The 24,648-nt window shown below is 33.3% G+C and overlaps 2 protein-coding genes across 7 annotated transcripts in view; both read left to right on the forward strand.

Annotated features, from left to right (window-relative positions):
* Positions 1–17,821, forward strand: part of LOC111708416 (protein diaphanous) — a 48,026-nt gene extending 30,205 nt beyond the window's left edge. For all 6 annotated transcript variants that reach the window (XM_023481779.1, XM_023481777.1, XM_023481778.1 and 3 more), the window contains 38 exons: positions 452–525; positions 783–833; positions 1,223–1,309; positions 1,875–1,926; positions 2,228–2,271; positions 4,100–4,166; positions 4,243–4,295; positions 4,372–4,462; positions 4,922–5,001; positions 5,153–5,282; positions 5,349–5,440; positions 5,557–5,700; positions 6,119–6,196; positions 6,291–6,394; positions 7,802–7,892; positions 7,984–8,291; positions 8,354–8,404; positions 8,575–8,645; positions 8,790–8,837; positions 9,460–9,537; positions 9,595–9,646; positions 9,825–9,925; positions 10,416–10,465; positions 10,719–10,802; positions 12,077–12,152; positions 12,581–12,654; positions 13,076–13,141; positions 13,495–13,570; positions 13,771–13,827; positions 14,204–14,321; positions 14,968–15,030; positions 15,316–15,392; positions 15,488–15,583; positions 16,034–16,113; positions 16,317–16,393; positions 16,789–16,867; positions 16,998–17,131; positions 17,297–17,821. In XM_023481779.1, the coding sequence (XP_023337547.1) occupies positions 452–525; positions 783–833; positions 1,223–1,309; positions 1,875–1,926; positions 2,228–2,271; positions 4,100–4,166; positions 4,243–4,295; positions 4,372–4,462; positions 4,922–5,001; positions 5,153–5,282; positions 5,349–5,440; positions 5,557–5,700; positions 6,119–6,196; positions 6,291–6,394; positions 7,802–7,892; positions 7,984–8,291; positions 8,354–8,404; positions 8,575–8,645; positions 8,790–8,837; positions 9,460–9,537; positions 9,595–9,646; positions 9,825–9,925; positions 10,416–10,465; positions 10,719–10,802; positions 12,077–12,152; positions 12,581–12,654; positions 13,076–13,141; positions 13,495–13,570; positions 13,771–13,827; positions 14,204–14,321; positions 14,968–15,030; positions 15,316–15,392; positions 15,488–15,583; positions 16,034–16,113; positions 16,317–16,393; positions 16,789–16,867; positions 16,998–17,131; positions 17,297–17,370 (3,228 nt within the window). In that variant the 3' untranslated portion in view covers positions 17,371–17,821. The remainder of the gene's footprint in view (positions 1–451; positions 526–782; positions 834–1,222; positions 1,310–1,874; positions 1,927–2,227; positions 2,272–4,099; positions 4,167–4,242; positions 4,296–4,371; positions 4,463–4,921; positions 5,002–5,152; positions 5,283–5,348; positions 5,441–5,556; positions 5,701–6,118; positions 6,197–6,290; positions 6,395–7,801; positions 7,893–7,983; positions 8,292–8,353; positions 8,405–8,574; positions 8,646–8,789; positions 8,838–9,459; positions 9,538–9,594; positions 9,647–9,824; positions 9,926–10,415; positions 10,466–10,718; positions 10,803–12,076; positions 12,153–12,580; positions 12,655–13,075; positions 13,142–13,494; positions 13,571–13,770; positions 13,828–14,203; positions 14,322–14,967; positions 15,031–15,315; positions 15,393–15,487; positions 15,584–16,033; positions 16,114–16,316; positions 16,394–16,788; positions 16,868–16,997; positions 17,132–17,296) is intronic.
* Positions 17,822–19,321: 1,500 nt separating this feature from the next.
* On the forward strand, positions 19,322–22,466 carry LOC111708408 (zinc finger Y-chromosomal protein 1; the record flags this gene model as incomplete). Its single annotated transcript, XM_023481770.1, has 4 exons — positions 19,322–19,466; positions 19,711–19,983; positions 20,818–20,865; positions 21,732–22,466. Coding segments are annotated over 4 exons (1,083 nt in total), but the record flags the coding sequence as incomplete, so codon positions are not given.
* Positions 22,467–24,648: the final 2,182 nt, after the last annotated feature.

Here is a 24,648-nt window from a genome sequence, read left to right on the forward strand (position 1 = left end):
CACTTCAATCTTGTATCCGCCCCTCATTGGCAAACAATGTACGAAATGAAAATGCCTTACACTTAAAAAGTTTAAAGTGTTCCCAGAAACATGGTTTTAAATTAAAATCGTCTGCTTTACTTTTTATTTAAGATTTCTTTGTGGATTATGATTTATTGATGTTTATTAATTTCAATTGTTAAAATAATGAATAGACAATTAATATTTAAATTATTAATGTTGATTCATCAGTTCAAGTCTAATTTTATAATTTATTGCTTTCTAAATTATTTACATCCTTTCAAGGGGATAATAAGATTCAACCCAAATAAAAACATTTTATTAGTATTTGTTATAATAATGAACAATGAACTTGTATTTTGCATTTTATGATATAAAAAAATTTAACTTAATTCCTAATAAAACATTGATAAGAAAAAGGACTAAAATATTATGCTTATGTTGATTTTAGGAGTTTGAGAAAATGTTGGAGAATATGAATTTAAACGAAGAAAAGAAGGAACCTTTGCGGCTTCTTCCTTTAAGGTGGAGAATATGTTCTTTACAACCCTGTAAACTTATATTTTTTAAATTTAAAACGCAAGCCAGCTCAAAGGTACGGGGGGTACCCCCCCCCCCTCCAGACATAAACATTAGTTTAAAAACTTTTTTTGGGTAATATAAATATTTCACACAAATATTAGTTTGCCTACTTTCATAAATCCCTTAAATCAATATTAAAGCCCTTGGCCCCTTATACCCCTTAATTGAATTGTTTATTTGACAGCAACCTTTGATTTTAGTAAGAAGCGTGATATGCTGACAATGAATTCTAAAACAACAGCTAGAAACAGGTTAGTCAGGCTGTATAATTATCAATTATTCATAAGCCCAAAAACAGGTTATTGAGGGGTTATTTCCCTATGGATCCAGGGTTAAGTAGGGATCGGGGTTAGAATTGTGGTAAAAGCTCTTAGCGACCAGGTTGTTTTATAATTTTTTAGGTTTTCGTAATTCGGAATTTTTACGCAATTTCAAGGGACCTCCATTAAAAAAGTTTTGAGTTCGTATATTTTGTATCACTGCTAATTACCAAAATCGATTATCATTTTGTCTTTTTTTTAACGGATTTACTTAAATAACGATAAGTTGAATACGATTCAGAGCATCTCTTAAGTCTAAATACTTAATAAATATTAAGTGTTAATATTTTTTTTATAAAATATATTTTTTTTTATTTCAGGCTTGACTCCCCAACCGACTATATACAGTATCTGTCCAGTCCAGAACTATCTTTAACCAAAAAATATAATTGTGTCGAATCCCTAAGGTATTTTTTTTCTTGAATTTTTTAAAGTTTACAATAAAATTATGAATCACAAACATAAAAACAAACATAAAAGAAGTGAGACAAAAGAAAATAATATCAAATCATAAAAAAATAAATCTCGCATAAAGAGAATGTTAAAAATGGTGAAATATTAAAACTAGGAAAAATAGTTTAAAAACATCAAATTCTAAAAGATAAACCTTACCATAACAGAATGATAAATCTATAAGGAATAAAATAATAAACCAAGAGGAATAGAAAAATAACCCAAGAGGAATAGAATAATTAACCAAGAATAATGGAATAATAAACCAAGAATAATAGAATTATAAACCAAGAGTAGTTGAATAATTAACCAAGAGGAATAGAATAAGAAACCAAAAATGGTAGAATAACAAACCAAGAGTAATAAAATAATAACCCAAGAGAAATAGAATAAGAAACCAAGATTTATATAATAATAAAGCAAGAGAAATAGAGCGGGAAATAAAGAATAGAATAGCCAAGAAAAATAGACCAGAGACCAAGAGGAATAGAACAATAAAAATATACCGTTTATTTTTAGGGTTGCACTCACGAGTAACAGTTTAGAATGGGTTCAAGATTTTGGAAACAAGGAATATTTTACCATTAAGAAAACCTGCATGTTTAATGTTAAATCCTATCAGTCTTTTCTTTAATCTGTTTTCTTTAAATTCTTGATTTTTAATCCGNGAATCTTATGACCCTTATATTTTATCTTAGTTTAAAATAAAAATTTTAAGATTTGAAAAATGATGGTAGTATAGTTGATTGATTGAAACAGTTTTCTTTGGCGAAAATCGTCCAAACTTGGACAAAATTTACTTTCTTTAAAAAAAATTGAGTTTAAAAAAAATGACAATCAAGGTTTTCTCTCATGGTTTTTATTATGTCCAGGGTTTGAAGCAGGTTCTCTCTGTTCTAAATGAATGCTTTAGAAAGTAAGTTTTTAAATACTGATTTATCTCTGACGAATTTACACCTTGATCAATTACATTAGTAACAATTGTAATCCATTACTTTTGCTGATCCGTGTACTTGATCTGCACTCATAAGTATGGATCCATATACTTGATCTGCACTCAGAAATATGGATATGTAAACATGATCTTCCCTCAGAAATATGGATCTGTAAACTTGATCTGCACTCAGAAATATGGATCTGTAAACTTGATCTGCGCATAGAAACATGTATCTGTAAACTTGATCTGTACTCAGAGATATGGATCTGTAAACTTGAACTGCACTCGAAACATGGATCTGTAATCTTGGTCTAAACTCAGAAATATGGATCCGTAAACTTGATCTTTCCTCAGAAATATGCATCTGTAAACATGAACTGCGTATAGTAACATGGATCTGTAAACTTGAACTGCGTTCAGAAATGTGAATCCGTAAACTTTATCTGCACTCGGAAATATGGATCTGTAAACATGGTCTGCACTCAGAAATATGGATCTGTAAACTTTATCTGCACTCAGAAATATGGTTCTATAAACTTAATCTGCCCTGGGGCGGATCCAAATTCTTGATCCGCCCTCAGTAATTTGAATCAATAAACTTTATCCGCTCTCAGGAAAAGGATCCAGATTCTTAATCCGTATTGAGGACATATGGATCCGGATCCTTGATCCGGCCTCATGAAACATGGATAAGGATTCTTGATTCCACTTCTGCGATTATGGATTTGGATCCTTGATCCGCCTCAGGAAATAAGGGTCTGGATCTTTTATTCGCCTTGAGAAAAGTTGATCCGGATTATTTTCCGCCTCAAGAAATGTGGATCCAGATCCTGTATCCTCCTCAGGAAGTATAAATCCGGATTCGCCCTTAAGAAATATCGATACGGATCCACCCTAGGAAATAAAGATCCGGATCCATCCCTTGGAAATATGGATTTTCCTTTGGCACCGTTCTTACCTAATATTTGGAAAATATCCTTTGGAGGAAATGTCCAATTTAGTCCCCTTGGAAGTTTTTATCTGGAAATGACAAGAGGATATGTACCAATTCCTCTGATTGATTCTATTTATAGTTTAATACAAACAAAAAATGTTTTAAAAAAATTGTATTTAATTTTAAAGTTTTATTTTTGTCAAATAATAATAATATTTCCAAATAATTGTTACAGATAAGAACAAGTTGTGACGCAACAATATCATCTGTAAATAAAGGTTTCCCTTTGTGTGTTTCTATGACGTCATGCATGATTATTGATTATTGTGTTTATAGTTACTCTATTAATTGAAGCAACTAATTATCCCCTAGTTTAATATTTAGATTGATAATTGGTTTTTGTTTTCAAGCATCAAAATACAGTGAGTTTTATTTAGGAAAAGTAGATAGTGTTTTTTTTTCATTAGATTTCAGTTGTTTGACACATTTTTTTCAAATATGTATTTTTTAATCTGCATTAAAAAAATTGCAAATAATTAAACTTACTTAGTTTTATTTGTCAAGTAGCAAGTGCAAATCTGCTCCAAAGTCTCATTTAACACAGAGAAGCAATATTTAGGATATATTTAACATTCTTGGGTTTTAAAAACAGATATTTTCTTTATATTTTTTTTTACCTTAATCCTAGATATGGATCCAGGATTAATGAGTGATCAGGATAAAAAAATAAAGACTTTTATCAGAAGAGGTTGTTTTGCATACAAAAAGTCAACTCCTTGTCTTTATATGCTCAGAATTTGAATTTGAAAGCGCCGATTCTCTCAACACTGCAAACATTTAAAAGCTTTGATCTGAAATATGTTTTTTATTCAGTGATTCTACCTGGGACAAAGTTCAACACGAGTGTATTAAATGTCTCAAGGCAATTATGAACAACAAGGTGATTTTTTTTAAAGTTTAAAATAATCAAAAGTTTCTTAAAAAATATTCTTATCGTTATGAATAATCTTATACAGGTTGGGTTAAAAGCAATGTTGGAACACAAGGAAGCTCTAACCCTATTGGCGAGGTAAATGATATAGATTTTTTTCTTAATCATAAAAAAATTTAGTTAAATGTTTTATTATTTATTGATAATATTTAAGATCTATAAATCCTGCTCTGCCCCACGTGATGCTGGAGGCGGTTAGACTCATGTCAGCGATCTGCCTTATTCCTCCTGATGGACACGAGAAGGTAGTTCATTCATTCATCCATGCATTCATCCTTCATTTCTTTATTTCTTTGTTTCTTTATTTCTTTCGTTATTCATTGATTCATTGATTTCTTTACATATTTATTCATTCATTAATTCATTTCTTTATTTCTTTATTTTTTCGTTCATTCATTTATTCATTTCTTTATTCATTCATTCACTCGTAATAATCTAGAAGGTGTTAAGCAATTTTTTTAAAGCATTCTTGCGTTAGTTTTAATACAGTAAAATGTTGCTTCCATAGTCACATCTAGGCCGAACCAAAAACTTTTTTATATAAAAACTATTTAAATCATTTAGAGCAGAGTTTGCATATTCAGATTTAGATTATTTATGTTTTATTAACAATCTCGATCTCTAATCTAATTTAAGTACTTTCGACATATTTTAGATTTTACATGTAATTATTAGTTTAAAAATTTACTTTGCAACGTATTTAGACTCTGGAAGCCATCACTATTGCTGGAGAAGTGAAGGGAAGGGATCGTTTTCAACCGATTGTCCAGGGTCTACTGCTCAGGTCTATATTTTATTGTTTATTATAGATTTGTTATAAGAAAATATATATATAAATTGAATTTCATGAAAAATATTTCTTCCGGTACTTCCTATTTTTTGATATGACATTTACTTTTCTATTTCTTTTTTTGTTTACTGTTATTTTTTTGCAGGAATAACGATGGGTTGAGGGTAGCTTGTCTTCAACTCATCAATGCTCTTATGACAAGCCCGGATGATCTAGACTTCAGAATCCATTTGCGAAATGAGTTTATGCGTGTTGGACTGATAGACGTACTAGATGTAAGTTTTGATAAAAGTCATTTTTATGAACAAATTGTGAAGAAATTATATAATCATGTTTGTTAGACCCTTGAAGATGAGAACAGCGAGGATCTGATTCTCCAGCTCAAGGTCTTCAACGATCACAAGGAAGAGGACTTCGACGAGTTTGCGCAGAGGTTCGTTTCATTTATTCTATTTGTTCTATTTAAATATTTTCAACAAAACCAATAAAATAAGTTGTAAGTAAAATAAACATTTTTGGATTTAAATAAAATATTTTGCGAATGTTCAGGTTTGACAATATCCGGCTGGAGCTGGACGACGTGAACGAATGTTTTGAATTGATAAAGAACCTTGTTCTGGATTCACCAGCAGAACCATACTTCCTCTCCATCCTTCAACATCTTGTCTGTATTCGAGACGATGCTCAGATCAGGTTAATATGTCCGCCCCCCCCCCCTAGATCAATGGATCAATTTAAATTTTTTCTTTTTCGAAAAACCTCCTTAGAATACAAAAAGTTAAATGCTGATGGGTTCTATTGAATTATGTGGGATGGGTCAGTCTGCCGTTTAATCCAGAGATGATTTCAAGCTGTCAACTTTTCCAGAAGCAATTCTGAGTTGAAACATTTTTCGAAGTGTCATATTTAAGCAAAATACAATTTTTGAGTAAAAATATGTTAAATGGTTGATTGGTTGGTTGATGAATCGGTTGATTGATCGCTTGGTCTGTTTAATAGATTGTTTAATTTAACCTTGATTTGTTGATTGGTTGGTTTCATGGTTGGTCGGTTGATTGATTGATTGATTGATTGATTGATTGCTTGATTGATTGATTGATTGATTGATTAGGCCTGCATACTACAAGCTGATAGAAGAGTGTGTTTCCCAAATTGTACTTCACAAATCCGGCTGTGATCCAGATTTTAGGTCAGATATGCATTATTTTGATCGAAATTACTTGTTTATCATGATTAATAAAGTTTATTGTATGCACTTTTATAATCATCGTTTATTATTGTAGAGCAACCCAGAGATTTAACATAGACGTAGAACCATTGATAGAACAGTTGATAGAGAGAGGTAGAGAAGATGGGAGTGGAGGAGGGAGTATAGGGATGAATGCTGGTAAGTGATTTTCCCTTCACATGAGATAAATTGATCTTATCTTAATCCTGTACTAGACCCATAGATCCCTCTTAACCTGTCCTAGACCCATAGATCCCTCCAATCCTGTACTAGACCCATAGATCCCTCTTAACCTGTCCTAGACCCATAGATCCCTCCGACCCTGTATCAGACCCATAGATCCCTCCAATCCTAAACCAGACCCAAGGATCCCTCCAATTCTGTACTAGACCCATAGATCCCTCCAATCCTGTCCTAGACCCATAGATCCCTCCAATCCTGTCCTATACCCGTAGATCCCTCCAATCATGTACTAGACCCATAGATCCCTCCAATCCTGTACCAGACCCATAGATCCATCTTAATCCTGTACCAGACCCATAGATCCAACTTAATCCTGTACTAGACCCATAGATCCCTCCAATCCTGTACTAGACCCATAGATACATTTTAACCTGTCCTAGACCCATAGATCCCGGCAATCCTATACCAGACCCATAGATCCCTTCAATCCTGTCCTAGACCCATAGATCCCTCCAATCCTGTACTATAATTATATCTCTCTTATCCTGTCCTAGAACCATAGATCCCTCCAATCCTGTTCTAGACCCATAGATCCCTCCAATCCTATACTAGACCCATAGATCCCTCCAATCCTGTCCTAGATCCATAGATCTCTCCAATCCTGTACTATGCTTAGATCTCTCTTATCCTGTTCTAGACCCATAGATCCCTCCAATCCTGTTCTAGGCACATAGATTCCTCCAATCCTGTCCTAGATCCATAGATCCCTCCAATCCTGTACTATACTTAGATCTCTCTTATCCTGTTCTAGACCCATAGATCCCTCCAATCCTGTCCTAGACCCATAGATCCCTCCAATCCTGGCTTAGACATATAGATTCCTCCAATCCTGTCCTACATCCATAGATCCTTCCAATCCTGTTCTATATACCCATAGATCCCTCCAATCCTGGCCTAGACCCATAGATCTCTCTAACCCTGTTCTACATTCATAGATTCCTCCAATCCTGGCTTAGACATATAGATATCTCGAATCCTGTCCTACATCTATAGATCCCTCCAATCCTGTTCTATATACCCATAGATCCCTCCAATCCTGGCCTAGACCCATAGATCTATCTATCCCTGTTCTACATCCATAGATCCCTCCAATCCTGTCCTAGACCCGTAGATCTCTCCAATCCTGTCCTATATCTATAGATCCCTCCGATCCAATCCTTTCCTAGACCCATAGATCCCTCAAATCCTGTCCTAGACTCACAGATCCCTCAAATCCTGTCCTAGACTCACAGATCCCTCCAATCCTGTTCACAGACCCAACTGATCCTTCCTTTACCCTTTTACTGCTTTGTTCAGCTTTTTCTTATTTCTTTTTATTAAAAGGCTTGGAGGCTGCGCTTACAGAGAAGCAGGAAACCGAGGCTAAACTATCTCAAGCTCAGCAGAGGATCAACCAACTCGAGGACGCCCTCAGGTATATCTTAAACATTATGAATAATAATAAGGATAGAATAATCACAGTATATTAGATCTATTTAAAAGGTTTTTTAAACGTGTTTGTTTAGTAATGGTGGTGTAATGCCGGGCAAACTACCACCCCCTCCCCCTGGCATTGGAATGTATAACCCAGCTGCACCTCCAATACCCCCAGGAGGTGGCGCCCCACCTCCCCCTCCTCCACCTGGAGGGGGTCCTCCTCCCCCTCCCCCACCACCTGGTATGGGTGGTCCTCCACCGCCTCCACCTCCACCTGGATCTGGAGCTCCACCCCCTCCTCCACCTCCAGGAGGAGGACCACCCCCTCCTCCTCCACCCTTTGGAGCTCCTCGACCTCCAGGTCCTCCTGGTCCTCCAGCTGCTCCTCAAGCTTCAGGTATTATTTTTCTTACTTTTATTTATTGTAATTCGTAAAATTCTTTAATGGTTTTTTTCTAGATATTCTTATAAAGCTTGGTATGAAGAGAAAGAAGAAGTGGGCTGTGGAAGGAAAAAACTTTAAACCAGAATTTCAAAATATATGAATTTCATTCAGCAATTTTTATATCCCACCTAGAATGCTTGTTGACCCCCCCCCCCCCCCCCCGCCTGTTTTTGGTAAATTATGAGGATACATTCCGTTCTAAAATATTCCGGGTTTAAAGTTATCCCTTGAGCAGGACAGATAAAGAGAACTAACTGGAAGGCTGTACCTGTGAATAAACTGACAGAAAATGCTTTCTGGACAAAGGAATCCAGCCTTATCTTAGTTTTTTGATTTGAATATTTAACTCCGTTAAACATATAGTACAGCAAAAGTTCCAATATTATGAGTCTTAAAACTCTGCCTGGTCTCTTGTAGTTGTTGGTTAAAATAAGCCTGGATACTGGGTAGGTGGACGAGGAAAGATTAGCCTCACAATCTTTAATAGAAAACCTACAGGTGAAAACAAATTCAAAGATGGGTCTTAACGGGTTCGATAAATTCTTCATTTTGTTTCCTAATCGGGTTGGATTTGAATAAACAATACATTGGACTGATGTTCATAAGAACCTAAATGTTCTTGGAACCACAGCTCCTCTTTACCTTCATTCATAAGAACCTAAATGTTCTTAGAACCACAACTTCTTTACCTTCGTTCATAAGAACCTAAATGTTCTTAGAACCACAACTTCTCTTTACCTTCGTTCATAAGAACCCTAAATGTTCTTAGAACCACAAATTCTCTTTTCCTTCGTTCATAAGAACCTAAATGTTCTTAAAACCACAACTTCTCTTTACCTTCGTTCATAAGAACCTAAATGTTCTTAGAACCACAACTTCTCTTTACCTTCGTTCATAAGAACCTAAATGTTCTTAGGACCACAGCTTCTCTTTACCTTCGTTCTGTTAATTTTTTTTTAATCCCTCCAAAACATTTTTATTTATTCATATTAAATCTATATTGTGTTCTTTCCAAACTGTTCTAATAACTGATCAAATTCAATAATATTAGTAGTGATAAAACCAGTTGAGTTTGGGGTGTTGGAGAAGGACGTCGCTAAAAGTCTGATCTGATTTTTAGGACCGGTTTTCTTCTAAACCTCCGAGTAAATTATCAGTGGACGAGGGGAAACCTACAGCTACGAAAAAGAAAACTAAGGTATAAACTAGTTTACTTAAAGGACTTCATAAGGATAATTCGTATTTTTATCTTCAGGAATTAAAGGTTTTAGATGCCAAAGCAGCGCAGAACCTTTCAGTTGTACTAGGTAAGTTACATTTTTGAAAATTTGTATTGGGAAGCGATTGAAAATATCTTTGTTTTAATTTCTAAAAAAGTGGAACCTGTAACCACCAGTTTGTGAATTTTGAAAGACCGAGGTTTGCCACAGCTGTTGAAAACCCTACGATTAGTTAGATAGTTTACTTTAGAGTTTGTTTGTTTAGGTGGATCTTTAAAGCACATCTCCTACTCTGATCTACGGAAATGTATTCTTAGATGTGATACTTCAGTTCTTACAGAAAACCTTCTTCAATCACTTATTCAGGTCTTTATTAATATTTTCCTAGAGTTTAATTTGATTTGAATATTTTCTCAATGGGTTTACTTATTTTATAAGTATAACAAAGTCCGCATTTAATGAATTTGAGCCGCGTCTTAAATCCCCCCAAAACCGGTTTCAATTGAGTGCCGGCTTAAATCTTCAAACATTTAACACGATTTTAATTGAAACCAACCATATTTAAGCCGCGGCTCAAATTCTTTAAATTCGGCTTAAGGTTAATATATATTTATTATATTTTCGACCTTTCATAATGATAAAAAAATTATATCAGAATTTATCGCCAAATTTAGAAATTTTGACGAAATAAAGGAATCTATGGAGGAAAATGTGAATAGTCTGGAATAGGGCTGGGCGTCGTTCCTGGGGAATGATCGTTATAACACGGGAACAAACGGAACAAAAGATTTTAAAAAAAGTAGAAACACGGCCAACCCTAGTCTGTAAGTTTATTAATTGAATGATATTATTTCAGTACCTGCCAACCCCGGACCAACTCAACCGTCTTCTAGAACATCAATCAGAGTAAGAAATATGCTACTTTGGTATTGGAGACTCAATATTTTTATTTACTTTTTTATCTTATCGAAATAAGATTTTTTAAAACTAATTACTGGTCAGTTTGATTTTTTAACTTGCAAACATAATGGCACAGTAGTGGAAAACCATAATGAGATTTTGAATACTTCGGATTTATCAACTGTTGACAAACTTTAAAAATATGTCTTATTCGAAAATTTTAATTTGTAAATTTTGCCTGATTTTTATTTTATTTTAGTTATGATAATTTAGCGGAAGCCGAACAATTTGCTCTGTCCTTGGCGGACATTAAACGTTTAGTGCCTAGATTAAAATCATTAAGGTAAACATTGTGTTTATACAAGGAATACAAGGGCTAATCTTTCACAAAAAAATCAATGAAATATTCTGGTTATAGGAAACAATTATGTGAATTATCAAGATTTTAAAAATTTAATGCTTTTAACCTCCTCGGATACTAAACGAACACTGATGCATCCTTTCTTATTTACAAATTCCACCCAGAGAGAACTGGTTTTAATATGTGCGTAGAGTAATTAACTCTCCTTGCATTATAACCTTGGTTCGGATCGCGTTTAAAACTTCTAAGAACAGCCGCTAGATGGCTCTGTTTGGGGAGGGAAAGCAGCCCTACCATATATATTCTTTACCTATTCATTTCTCATCTTCAGCTTTAACCAGCAATTTCTCAACTTTGCTCATTGCTCACCCAAAATAGGAATTCCTCATTATGCTTCATCAAATCCCACTGATTTCACGACAATGTCAATTGTTTTCCGTCAAACTTTGTCTTTTTTTGGTTGTATATCTAAAAATTATAATAACAATAATATAATATAATAACAACAATAATAATAAATGCTAACTTTACAAAACTGGAACGAAAATGTACATGGCCTAAACAGGGATGAATGTTACAACTAAACTTTTTTGTGGATGGTGGAAAGTGGGTTAGTTGGCTGCCTTATATTTACACTATAATGTCTTAACCAGGGGGGAGAAGACTTCAAAAACAGAAACTTACAAGGCAAACAATAAGAAAAATGGTAACAAATCAGCTGGTCTGGAAAATGAGAATTAATCTTCGTATCTTGATGTTAAAAGTCTAGGTATAGAAAATAACACCTACGTTGTACACTGACAGGATATAATTTCACCATAACCTCACATTTCTAAAAACTGCATTTTTTTAGCAAAAATCTCCTGATAAATATTTTATGGCGTTAATTAGTTTCCTGAGATAAAATAAAATTCTACGAGAGGGTCGGGGGTGGGGATATTTTTAATTATTATGCGTTTAATCATATTATGCGTTAAATCATTAATAGATTTATGTGATTATTCTTTTTATTCTATTCTATCCTGTCTAAAACATTCTAATACACATCTTGCTGAAATCAACCCCTGTACGGAACTCAGGTGGCTGAGTCTAGGTCAAAGTTTCGTGTTCACTTGTACATAAACCCTCTATATGCTATAACCTCTTCTGTTCACACTTCAATCGCAAATTTGAATCTGATTCAAAGTATTTTTAAGATTCATTAATAATTATGTAGTAAGGTTCATCTAATTTAATTGTATTGAAATATATTGCAGATTTCAGCTTTTCTATCCTGAGCTTGTACAGGACTGTAAACCTCATATTGTTGCCGCAACAGCTGCTTGTGAAGAGGTAGAGTACAGTACAATTTTACACCATTGTTTATTTTCAATACATGTACACAGATACACACACAGATAAAATGAAATTGTTTCATTTATACTTAAAAATAAAACACATGCCAAAGTTGTAATGCTTGTTTGTCTGTGTTTTGTGTTTGTTTGTTTGTTTGTTTGTTTGTTTACTGTGCACTATATAAACACTTCATTAAACTTGTTTTCAATAAAAATTATTACTAAAAAACAATCAATTGTTTGAGTTATCAAAATAGTGAACAAAGTGTTGTTAATATCTATTTATAAATGCAACAAAACAAAGTACATCAAACCATCATTTAATCAAAGTGCATGCAACAAAATGATACTATTGTAATGTAATATTGACTGGTTCAGGTTCGGAAACATAATGATACTATTGTAATGTAATATTGACTGGTTCAGGTTCGGAAATCTAAAAAGTTTGGCAAACTATTGGAAATAATTCTGTTGATTGGAAACATTATGAATACTGGCAGGTAAACATTAAACACATATTACTTTTTAAAAAGAATTTATTTTGAACATTTCTAATTGGAATTCAAAATGTTTTTGTAATGCTATGAAAAATTTCGAATAATAATGAAGTGATACCATTCATAATTTTGTTCCTAGATGCCACAACAAAATATTTGATTAAAGGGACAGTCTATGTAATTTCAAGAATATCCCATATAAAGAGGGGGCAAGCTATAAAGGTTTATCCTTCTCAAAATTCATCATTTCTATTTGTGGTTTCTCTAGAAAAGTAACTAACGGATTGTAAGCATCCGAGGGAAAAAATGTATGATGGAAAATGGTGATATCGTACCTATGTTATGGTTGCTGAGATAAAAACTTGATATAAATAGGGGTCCCTTAAAGTTAACTACAGTTCTTATGTAATTTTTTATTGTTTAGTAAAAACGAGCAGAGTGTCGGATTTGATATTTCTTATCTCACTAAACTTAGTAATACCAAGGACAGGTGAGAGGGGTTTAGAGGGGTCTGGAAAACAGGGGCAAAATGAATATATGATCACTTTAAAAAAAGAAGTTATTATCCCAAATTGAGAAAATAAAACCGAATGCACTAAATTTCCGCTCTGATCTAAAATACATAACGGGGGGGGGGGGGTTAAAACTAAAAGGGGGGAATATTTTTTCAAGAAAATATACTCCCCTAAAATAAATTTTAAAGTGATTGTAATAATTGTGTAATTTTTACAGAAAAAAGCTTATCATAAGTGATACAAATAGATAAATAAAGTAAGGAGTAGTTCCGGGGTAAATAATAATAGTAATAATAATAATTATACTAATAATGATGATATTGATCAGGGACAACAAGACGACACTGCTCACCTTCCTGGTCGAAACTATCGAGAAGGATTATCCAGAACTTTTAAACTTCTTTGTAAATATATCTTATAATAATTATTTTTATTAGAATTTATCTTAAATGATCATTATTTACATTGAACAATATTCTATTTTGTGATTACGATAACTTTTCTCATTAAAAATCGTAATCTTATAAAAATTATAATTTGGTAAACATAACTTATTTTTGTGAGAACATCATTATTTGTTTTAATTAAATTTTTTTCTGTAAAGGATGAAATTATGCACGTGGATAAGGCAGCAAGGGTACACTGTGAAGGAGTTATGAAGGTACATTTAATGTATTCAGCCCAGTTGTAGATTTATACCAATGCAGTTTTCCACCTGATTTAGTCATTTTATCACTAGACTTATGGATTTATCTAAGCTACTCCAAACATAATCATTTAATTAATAATATCAGAAATAATTTTCCTCATTAGGCGATTATTTTGAAGGGGGATCGGCCTTGATGTCCTCGCAATATTAGTTAACCTTGTATTTATTTTATTTAGCTAATTTTATAAGTTAAAAATCCACTCTGGATATGTTGTATCAACTAATAATGTCCCAGATACAGATGATATTTATTTAGTTTCATCATTACTGTGGTTTACTTAGCTATGTATTGTTAGATTTTGACATGAATTGATTTATTGATTTTCAGGCCTTGAAGAATATGGACAACTCTGTGAAGAATCTTGAGACTGACTTGAAGAATGCGTCCAGGGGGAACACGGACCCTGACGACAAGTTCGAGGAGACAATGGGACAGTTCTCGAAAGGTGAAACAATCCCTTTTGTTTGAAATTGTTTGGTAGAAATATTTTAATTGTATAAATGTTTTTTCTTTCATCTGAAATTGAATTTGATTTTATGGGGTTAATCCACAGGCTGAAGGAAAAGGAAAAAAGGAAAGGAAAAGTTCAAGTTTAAAATCTTAAGAAACAAAACTATTTATTAGTAATTGAAAAAATTCAAGAACATTTTACTTCTGACAAAAATACTTAAGATACATTTATTTTATGAAAAAATAATCAAGTACCCTACCGTTGAAAATTTGGTCATTTAATTCTGGGATGCAGGGTAAGATATAGGGGTGAGCGATGGAGTGACCGCTCATCTCTGGAAAATTGCTCACCTCTTATGCTAAATTGCTCACCCCTGAGGCTAAATTGCTCCCCTTGAGGCTAAAGCTTAGGGATGAGCTAGGGGAAAAAGAGAGAAAATTCTGAAATTCCTAATTCCAAATAGTTAAATAAATTCTTTTTCTTTAATTTAAAAAGACTCAAGCGTGTTAAGTGCAATTTACAGTTAAAAATACATTTTTTTAAAACTACAGGAAGCATATAAAAGTTTCGTTACCCCTTATTATGTCATGTTCTATTCAGTATTTCTACTAGATCTAAATCTACATCATGTTATTTGCAGAAGCCCGAGCACAGTGTGAAATCCTTCAATCCATGTACCAGAAAATGGATTCATTATACTTAGGTTGGTTTACTCAATTATATTGCATGGTTATTTGTATACATAAAATAAATTTTTTCTAACGATCCAACGCTTCCTACAAAACCTTTCATATTCTCTCGGATTTAAAAGCAAATTAGCAATAAAGAAGTTTTTGTAGACCCAAGAGGCTAGCGGTTAATTAATTACACATTTGATTAAATGATTGATTTGTTGTTTTTTAAATATTTTTAAGCATAAGCAATATGCCTCTTACTTACATGATTAGTTGGTTCATTGATTGATTGATTGATTGATTGATTTGCTTAGGATTATCTGAATATTTTGTATTTGATAAGCAGAAGTATACTCTAGAAGAATTTTTCTCCGACATTAAAGTTTTCAAGGTAAAAATAATGTCAATGTTAATGGATATTTTATGAAAATAGTTTATATAATTTATATATATTAAATGATTTAATTATTGATTCAATTTTTACAGGACCAGTTTAAGGCTTCGTATGAGAACATCTTGAAGGAGCGGGAGAATGAGGCGAGGTTACAGAGGGTTAGAGAGGCCAGAGAAAAGGCTGAGAAGGTCGGATACTTATTAATATTAGTTATTTATTATTGATTTGAATTGTTTTAATTTGAGAGGAGGGGATAAAACTCCATCAAAGCAAGGATGTCTCAAGCACCCTTCAAAGAATGATTTAGTTTGATTCAATTATTTCTTATTAATAATTATTATTTCTTCTTATTATTTATCAATTTTTTAATAGTTCAATATGAAACATTATTTGTAAATTTCTCATGAAGTGCTTGCACTGTAGTGTATAGTGTATAATGTATAATGTACATTGTACAGTATACAAAAGACCTAGATTTATCGAATGCCAGAATTTGTGATAAATTCTACTTTAAACCTAGAACCTGATAACCAATAGGCATCCAAATAGAAACAAATATTCACTCATTACCTAAAATTTGCCGTTTATGCTTGTGATTTTGTGTCAAGTACATCTGATACTGAATTGAGGATATTTAGGTACGAACGGAGAATAATGCGCGGAAAAGAGCTCTCGTTGACTTTAATGCGCCCGATGACCAGGAAGGAGTTATGGACAGGTTATTAAACTATTTGTTAAGTCACAGGATTTTTTCCCACCTTGGTTTCTTTAGAAAATGTCAAAAAAAATTGTCTGAAGTCTGAATGACATATATTGTTGCCTAATGCCTATGGGTAGCAAAATTAATTATACGTTGAATCCGAATCAGGGAGCCTAAAGCAATTCTCGAAATGAATGATTTGCAAAAAATATTATTTTTAGCTTACTGGAAGCCCTGAAGACTGGAACTGCGTTCTCTAGAGATCAGAAAAGAAAGCGGGCACCTAGAGCAGCAGGAGGTAGGATAATCACGGAGTGAAGGTTTAAAACAGCCATTTTTCCGTTTTCCCTCCATAAACTTATTTTATTTGACATTTTCAGATGAGTTATTATTGAAACTTGATGATCTAATCGCCAGTGTTGGGTAGGATGTGTGTTGATTAAATCAAATCAAATTATGCCATTTTTAATTTTATTCTCAAGAGTGGAATTCTGCCGTGATCTATACCACGAGATGGAGACTGGTCGCACTTGTTGGGTCGAGCTTTAGTTTGAACTTATTGATTAAAGATTTTATCGATTGTTTTTGAAATCTGCATGTCTGGTGATAAATTAGGTTTAGGTTTATTGCTATGTTATCTTATATTGGGGAGATGAATACTTTTTTGTCTTGATTAATGGATTTTATGTTTAGCGGAGCGTCGAGCGCAGCTGAACCGGAGCCGGTCACGGGGACCTCAGGGTCAGGGATCCCCCTTCAACAAGGATTTAGTGTACGTATCTTTATATTTGAAAATTACAACCTTATTAATCAAAAATCTCTGTATAACAATTAGCCAAATTTTTCTAAGCCTGCAGATTTGTTAGGTTAGACCCCATAGATAACTTTTTACAATTTTTCAGAGATATTCTAATGGAAGAAGAGAACGAACCCCCATTGCCGGGGGGCGGCGGCGGTGCTAATACTGCAGTGCGGCGGGAACGCCGTGCTAATCGACAAGCAGCACATCTACAGCCAAGAGAAAGGGAGTTTGCCGGTAAAAAATTTAAAATTTTAGTTTAGGAAAAATCAAGACAAAATCTTTATTTTTTTCCAAAAATCTAACATTACAAAAATCTTAATTCTGGAAGAGTTTAAATCAAATAGGTTCGTCCCTTCAAAAAATGTATGAATTATTATTTTTATATCAATTTGTTTTCAGGTATGGTTGAAAATGGAGATACCGGTGCTCAAAATGATTCTGAAGCACTTATGAGAAAACTGCGCGCATTATAACATCTTAACATCAAACCATTCTTTATTGGGTCTTTCGTGAGATTTATATCACAATCACGCTGAACTTAGACATTTCTTTTTTCATTTTCGAGTTTTCCTGTTTTCCCACACTGGAGACCATTTAGGCAGGCAATATTTAAGATCAGTGATTTGAATTTTTTCATCTTTAATTTTCAAGTTTCCTTTTACCAAAAAATTAACAATATTTTAATATTGTAAAAGAGATATTTAGATTTATTTATCTTATTTTTTTTTGTTCAGAGATGATAGCCTTATAAATTAACACTTGACTGTAAAAATATGAATTATAAACATGGAATCAAGATATCAAACTATTGTGATTTATAAATAAAATTCGCATTTACCGTGCCAATTACAGCCGATTAGGCTCCTTGTCTATGATTCAATAAATAAATATTATTTATAGTAAATAAATGCATTATTAAATGGATTAAGTTTTGAAAAATGTCAGCAATACGAAGATATAATGCGAGAATTTTTCTCTCTACTTTTTTGCAAATAAGATTATTATTGTTGATTTATTTGGTATTCAATAAAGTTGTTAAGATTGGAATATGTTATCGCAGCAAATGTAAAAATTCCATTGGTTTTCAAATTTTGTTTTTTAAATTATTTGATTTAAATTATGTGATTACTCATAAATACAAATTAGCAAACTAATAGTGAAAACTATTTGCAATTTCTTGTAATTCATTGATACTTTCGAGTAGAACCTAATCATTTCAGATTTATCAAAGATGGTGGAAAAATTTAATCTTGATATATGTTTCCTGAGTAGAAGGTTTGATATTTTGATTTGCTGAAAAGGTTATTTTTAAAAGTTAATGAAGAGAAATTTAAGTAGTTATCCTGATCTGTTTTCCGTAATTAACATTCAGTTTTCAAATTCAATCAAAGCTTATCAGAAATTATTACCTCTATTTGTTGAGGGACAACAAATTTTAGAAATATTCAATTTTAGGGGATAATAAGCAAACAAGTTAGTATAAGCTAAGCTCCTTTGAAAAACTTGGTCTACTTCTACTTCGAGGAAATAAAACGATCCTGAAATTTGAGAAATACGTGGAGTCAGCTGCGTGTTTACAGGTATAGTGATTATACACCTTGAACTACAAAAGCAACTTCTCCTTCATGGATGATCATTGATCAGATACCGTTAGGAATCGGAAATGTAACTTGAGAAATAGAAATATCGATTAACTTGCCCTTCAGCTGGGTAGGAAGTTCTATTTTAGATTTGTGTCATTGCAAACTAGAAACCCTAATTTCAGTCTTAACTTAATGTAAAATATGTTTGCTGGTCGTCCCTTTAAAAGACTGCTTTTATTTGATTTAATTTCTTACTGTTGAGTCTCAATTTATACAGCATGTGTTATACAATAATTAATGAAATAAAACTTGCTTTAACTATGAACTCCATTTTAATTAAAAGTCATTAAATACCCACTTCCTTACTGCATTAAAGTAACAAGAGAGACGAGATTATCAAATCAACTCGATTCTATAGGAGCATAAAATCACAATTGTATTTTCCTTTCTTCTAATCCTCTTTTTAAAGTTTTAGGGTCGACCATTTGTTTAACCAACAGATATCTAGTCACTTGATATATTTCAGATCGAACTAAATCTGAACCTTTGTTTAGAATACCCGTTGTGTTGATTGATCTTGATATCTTGATACCCTTTGAGGACACTTTTATTTGAGGATCAATGTTTCTTTATGGTTGTTCCTATCGGATATAGATTATATTAGTCTTTAGGTCTGTACTAGAAAGAGATTGATTGATCTCGATATCCACAATACAAGAGCTCCGACCTCAGAATGGATTTTGAGTTTGAGAGTTTAGATGTTGAAGTTTTGGCCTCTAGGAGATTGGAGTTATATACTGAACTTCAGGTTTTAGAATTTTAACATGTATAAAAATAATCTTTTGTGGAGATCAGTGAGAATATCGAAGAAATAGATGATGATAAAGTTTGTACAGATATCTCGGAAGATATTAAGATTGATGTAGAAGATGTTATAAACTGTGATGTAAACCCAGGTGATGAACTTAATAGGAGTACACTTACAGGTAGGTTTCCCAAATAATTGTGTTCATTATTACTTTTTTAATTAAGGTTTATGAAATTGAGAACCCTTGAACGCACCTTGGTTTCATTCAACATATCTTTTGTGAAAACTTATCTGCGAAAAGTCCTCATAGAATGATTTTCATTTAGAAGAACTAACAATACTTTTGGGAAAGTGCCTAATTCCAGTTTATTTAAAATAACCAAATACTCTATTTGTTCTAATAATATATATATATATTAAAGAAACCCCGGTTGAAAAAGACCATGAGACCATGTCGAACAAGAAGCTTGGTCTTGCAGTGAAGAGAGTCAGGTCTAAAGATCCCTACTCATGTTCTTCATGTAAATTCCAAACTACCTCTAAATTTAAATTGAGGAAGCACAAAGCTAGTGAACATAAAAGGATTCTACCACAGTGTGCTCAATGCGGATATTCAGCTCAGAATATAAAGGAATTGAGAAAACATGTTAGAGATAATGCTGCATGCAAGGAAAACCCAGTAAACGAGGAGAAAGGTAAAAGTTATTAAAATTCATTAAAATAATGTCATTTAATGTTAGTGTTAGAGAGTTAGAGAAATGCCTGCACCATGGAGGTGAAGAGAGATGGGGGGGGGCGTAGAGACCCTTTCTAGGTTCAAGACACTCCAGAATAATACATATCCTAATCTTCTTTTCTTTTCCGATTTGGTGTTTTTGCTTACAGCTAAATGTTTGAAAAAAAAATATATTTCAATTAACAAAATTTGTTTTGTAACCTGCGGGGTCGAGAAGTTATAGGGCAGCAAAATTTTGAAAAAATTGTAAATCAGAAAAAAAACTTGTTTTTTGAAAGTCTGCAATTTCTTTGTTTTATAAAGTCAAACTTAAAATCAACTTACTAAAAATTAAATATTTTGAAAAAATAGTTTTTTTTATGTTTAGGGGTAAAATAACAACAAAAACAGATTAAATTAAAAAACAAAGTAGCTATTTAACAACTTTTTTTTCTCTTTAGTAAAATTTATTATTTAAATTTTAGATTTTTAAAGATTTAAATAATCAGTTTGAATATCATTGAATGATTTGAGTTTTGATTCTATCCCTGTCAATTTACTGAACTACTCTGCACATTTTCATCGATTTCCTCAATTTCTAAGGCTGAAGTAGTCAAATTGGTGCCAATTGGTTCCAGATTCAGATACAAATTCAGCCTTTGGGCACCTTTCATTTTTCGCGAACACTCTCTTGAAAAGATTATACCAAACTAGCTTGTTTGTCGTTAAAGATCATACCAAACTAGCTTGTTTGTCGTTAAAGAACGTTTTCCTGCCCTTAAGCACTGTATTATTCTAAACTATCTTTTTTTAGTTAAAAAATGTGTGAAGAGAATAGTAAAACCCAATCATCAATCTGAAGGTAAATAAGAATAAAAAATATTTAAATTACAGTTACAATTACGTCCATTTAATTTTTATCATTATATAGTGCTAATCTATAAGAACCTGGAATAATACAAATTGATTGATTACTGTTGTAACAAAACTCTAGTAGTCTTCAAGTCACACACCAATAATAGAACAAGGAAGTTCAGCATCTATATTAAAAAGAAACAAAATGAAGGAATAAATGACTAAAGTCAAGAGACACAGATTTGGCACTCAGTGATGGGATTCTCCTATGGCCGGATACTTCTTGGCTGGATACTCCTTGGCTAGATACCTTCAACATGGTATATCCTCAGGCAACATATCTCTTCTGGCACCATCTTTGTTCTGGTAACAAATCTTCTTCAGCATGTTGTTTTCCCACAGCTCCAATCCGTACAAGCAGTTTCTATTCCTTTCGACTGACTGCTTCTTACCACTGTGGGGAGTTGGCGAATGTCTTCATCCTCTCCTTGTGAGAGCTGGCGCACAACTGGCTTCTTTCTCTTTCCCTCTCTGTGTTCTGAACCCAGATCCCGCCAATTCTTAATCCTGGGGCCAGCTAACTGGTCAACCCCTGTAGGGGGAAACACTAGATAAGGCGGCTGGAGCAGGAGGAGGGGGGGGCCAGGTTTGGGTTGATTTGTCCTGAAGAATTTTCCATGCTCTATACCCATCCTCAGCAGGGAGGGGGGGTTGGGGATGGTTACATTACATTAAAGGGCTCGTTGATCTAAGGCCTTCGGCATTCATCGTAGATGGCCTAATTTTAGCAATTTTTTATGGTCAATCAATTTATATCATGTAGGCCGTCCTAGAAATATTATTAAATATTTTATGAGTAATAGTTTATTTCAGATTCAGCGAGCAAAGAGAACTCAATGTATCTGTGTGATCAGTGTGAATTTACTACCAGGCTACCAACATATCTGAAGATTCACATGAAGACTGCACATGAAAATGTTCGGTATCCCTGCCATCTCTGTGATTATAAGGCGACACGAACATGGTATTTAAAAACGCACATAGACTCTGTGCATAAGGGAGTATTTTTCTATTGTGACCAATGTAAATATAAAGGTAGATCGTTACATATTCTGACAGCCCACAAAAAAAGAAGGCATGATGTAAAACTCTTTCAATGTGATGCTTGTGAATTTGGATGTTCTGTTCCAATTGAATTAAAACGTCATAAAGAAAGTAAGCACGAAGGTGTTACTTATCCCTGTACACAGTGTGATTATGTAGGTGCATGGCGTCATTGTTTGATAAGGCATATCAGAAAGGTTCATGAAAATCTTGTTTATCCCTGTAAGCATTGTGATTACACTAGCACCTGTATATCTACATTTAAAATTCATGTTGAAACTAAACATCTCGGTATAAGATATCACTGTGGTATTTGTGAATCCAATTTTGCAAGCAAGAGTGCAAGAGCTTCCCACAGAATGAAGAAGCATGGTGCAAAGAGATAATTATAGATCTTAAACCCCTCATTTTCAAAGATAATTTTAAATTAAAAATAAATAAATTGTTCTGTAGACTTTTCTTGTGATATCTCGTCTATTTATTAATTTGATTTCTTGTATATTTCTTGAACTGGTAAAGCTGAAGGTGAAATTGATTATTGTATAAAGTATATCTACAACATTTTTGTTTAGAACAGGATTGCAATGTTGTGATTAGGATTCTGCGTATTTTCAGCGTTAATGGTTATGAATATTATTGATTTGTTTTACTTTGAAGACCTAGGAGATTTTGTTGCATGCTGTTAACTGGGGGTAAGGTGCAGGATAAATGTTCTGTTGCAACGAAACAAAATCTAATTTAATTTCTGACTTGCAGTGATAAAGATACATTCGATCAAGGTACTAATGCAAGGAAAGTTATTTCAGAGGTGTACGCATTTTTTGATACTTCAGTTTAATGTCTTTGGGCGGAAAAGTAAACAAGACGGATGTCACAGCCTGACATGGAATCAATTTTCACAAAAATAATCTATGAAATATTCTGATCATAAGAAACTACTAATTGATTTTCAAAATAATCCAAATTAAATGCTTTCATCCTCCTCGGATACTGGACGAACACTGATGCATCTATTCTTGTTTACAAATTCCGCCTAGAGAGAACTGGTTTCAATGTACGCAGAGAATACGCAACCGCAATTAACTTTCCTTGCATTAGTACCTTTCATTCGATTAGCCTTTTTTTAAAAAGCTGATAGTTTTTTAGCAGGGTTTGATTGATATTTTGCCCCTTAGATCCTATCCGCGGATCTGCATTATTTTTGCGGATCGGGATCCAGGAAGCCACAAGGATGTCGATCCAACGGATCCATATCCTAAGCCTGACTGGTCATATTTCGAGTAATCGGCAATTAGCTTTTAAGATTCAAATAACCTGGAGAAGCATGTATTATGTAGTAACCAATACAAGAGTGCTCTTAAATATTTTAAAATCTTAAGCCTAGAGCTTGAATGTGTCAAATATTAACCTGAAGATGAATTTTTAAAAAATCACTGAGTTTCCAGATTAAATTCATTGCTGAAATATTTATTGAAATGGAATCTCTTAACATAAAAAAATAAGAAAATAAATAAACCGGAGAAAGGTTAGAGTCACAGACTCTACCTGGATAGGCTGAGTATGCCTATAGTGACCCAACACCCCATGCTACGGTTCCATGTAATTTTTGTACTGCCATCTCGCGACCATTTGTTGCACTCAGGGGTTAAGTTTTACAACTTCTAAAGAAATACTCCAATTTTAAACATAGAACATAACTTTTATGAAAATTTATATTTTTAAAGATTTTGCATTTCCTATTCAAAGGATCCATAAATATCTCTGAATACAGATGTCTCCTGATTGGTCGTGTACAGTCCTTGTCACAATAGAACATGCTGTGAAAAATATCGTAATTATAGGTGTTAATCGATCTCTGTAACTCTCTTATCTCTGGTTAGAGTATAGAATGCTGATGGACATTTTGTACAGGGGAATTGTACAGACCCCTTGGCATTGGGCATAAAGGTTTACATGTACATTTAAAGAAGAGGGGGATTTTTGTAGACGTCATTCTACACATGAATAAAAATGCATAAATCAATATATTTGTCAAATCAATATTTTAACTTTAAAAGTTCCAATTGTGCCAAGTTCAATTATTCAAAAATTATTTAGCATATTTAGCAATATGAAAAACATGACGCGAAACATGGCTCTTTTGATATGAAAATGGGTTTGAGAAAGCTGAGAATTATAGGCGTAAACAAGTGCAGGGCGGTTTTTCCTGATGGGGGGAGGACAAAAATTGTCAATCCTCGCGGTCGGGCATGCTACCCGCCCATAATTCCTCTAGGGGGGTAGGGTTTGTTTAACGAAAATTTGCAGGAACAGTGAAGGGGGGCGCACAGAGTAAACAGAGAGGAAGGGGGCAAAGTCCATCATACACAGTAAAAAAGGACTATAAAACTTTCTTTTATGTTATAATTTGCAGTGTTCATCAAGTGGATTGGTAGTAGTAGAACCACTAAGCATTTTACATCGAGTAAATTGGCAGTATTAGAACCACTTTATATTCTACATCTAGTAGATTGGTCATTTTATTACCACTAAACATTCTACATTTAGTAAATTGGTAGTAGTTGAACCACTAAATAGTCTACATTGAGTAGATTGGTAGTAGTATAACCACTAAACATTCTACATCAAGTAGATTGATAGTGGTAGAACCACTAAACATTCTAAATTTATTAGATTGGTAGTAGTA

Source organism: Eurytemora carolleeae, unplaced genomic scaffold (genome assembly GCF_000591075.1).
Source record: "Eurytemora carolleeae unplaced genomic scaffold, Eaff_2.0 scaffold874, whole genome shotgun sequence".
Taxonomy (NCBI): Eukaryota; Metazoa; Arthropoda; class Copepoda; order Calanoida; family Temoridae; genus Eurytemora; species Eurytemora carolleeae.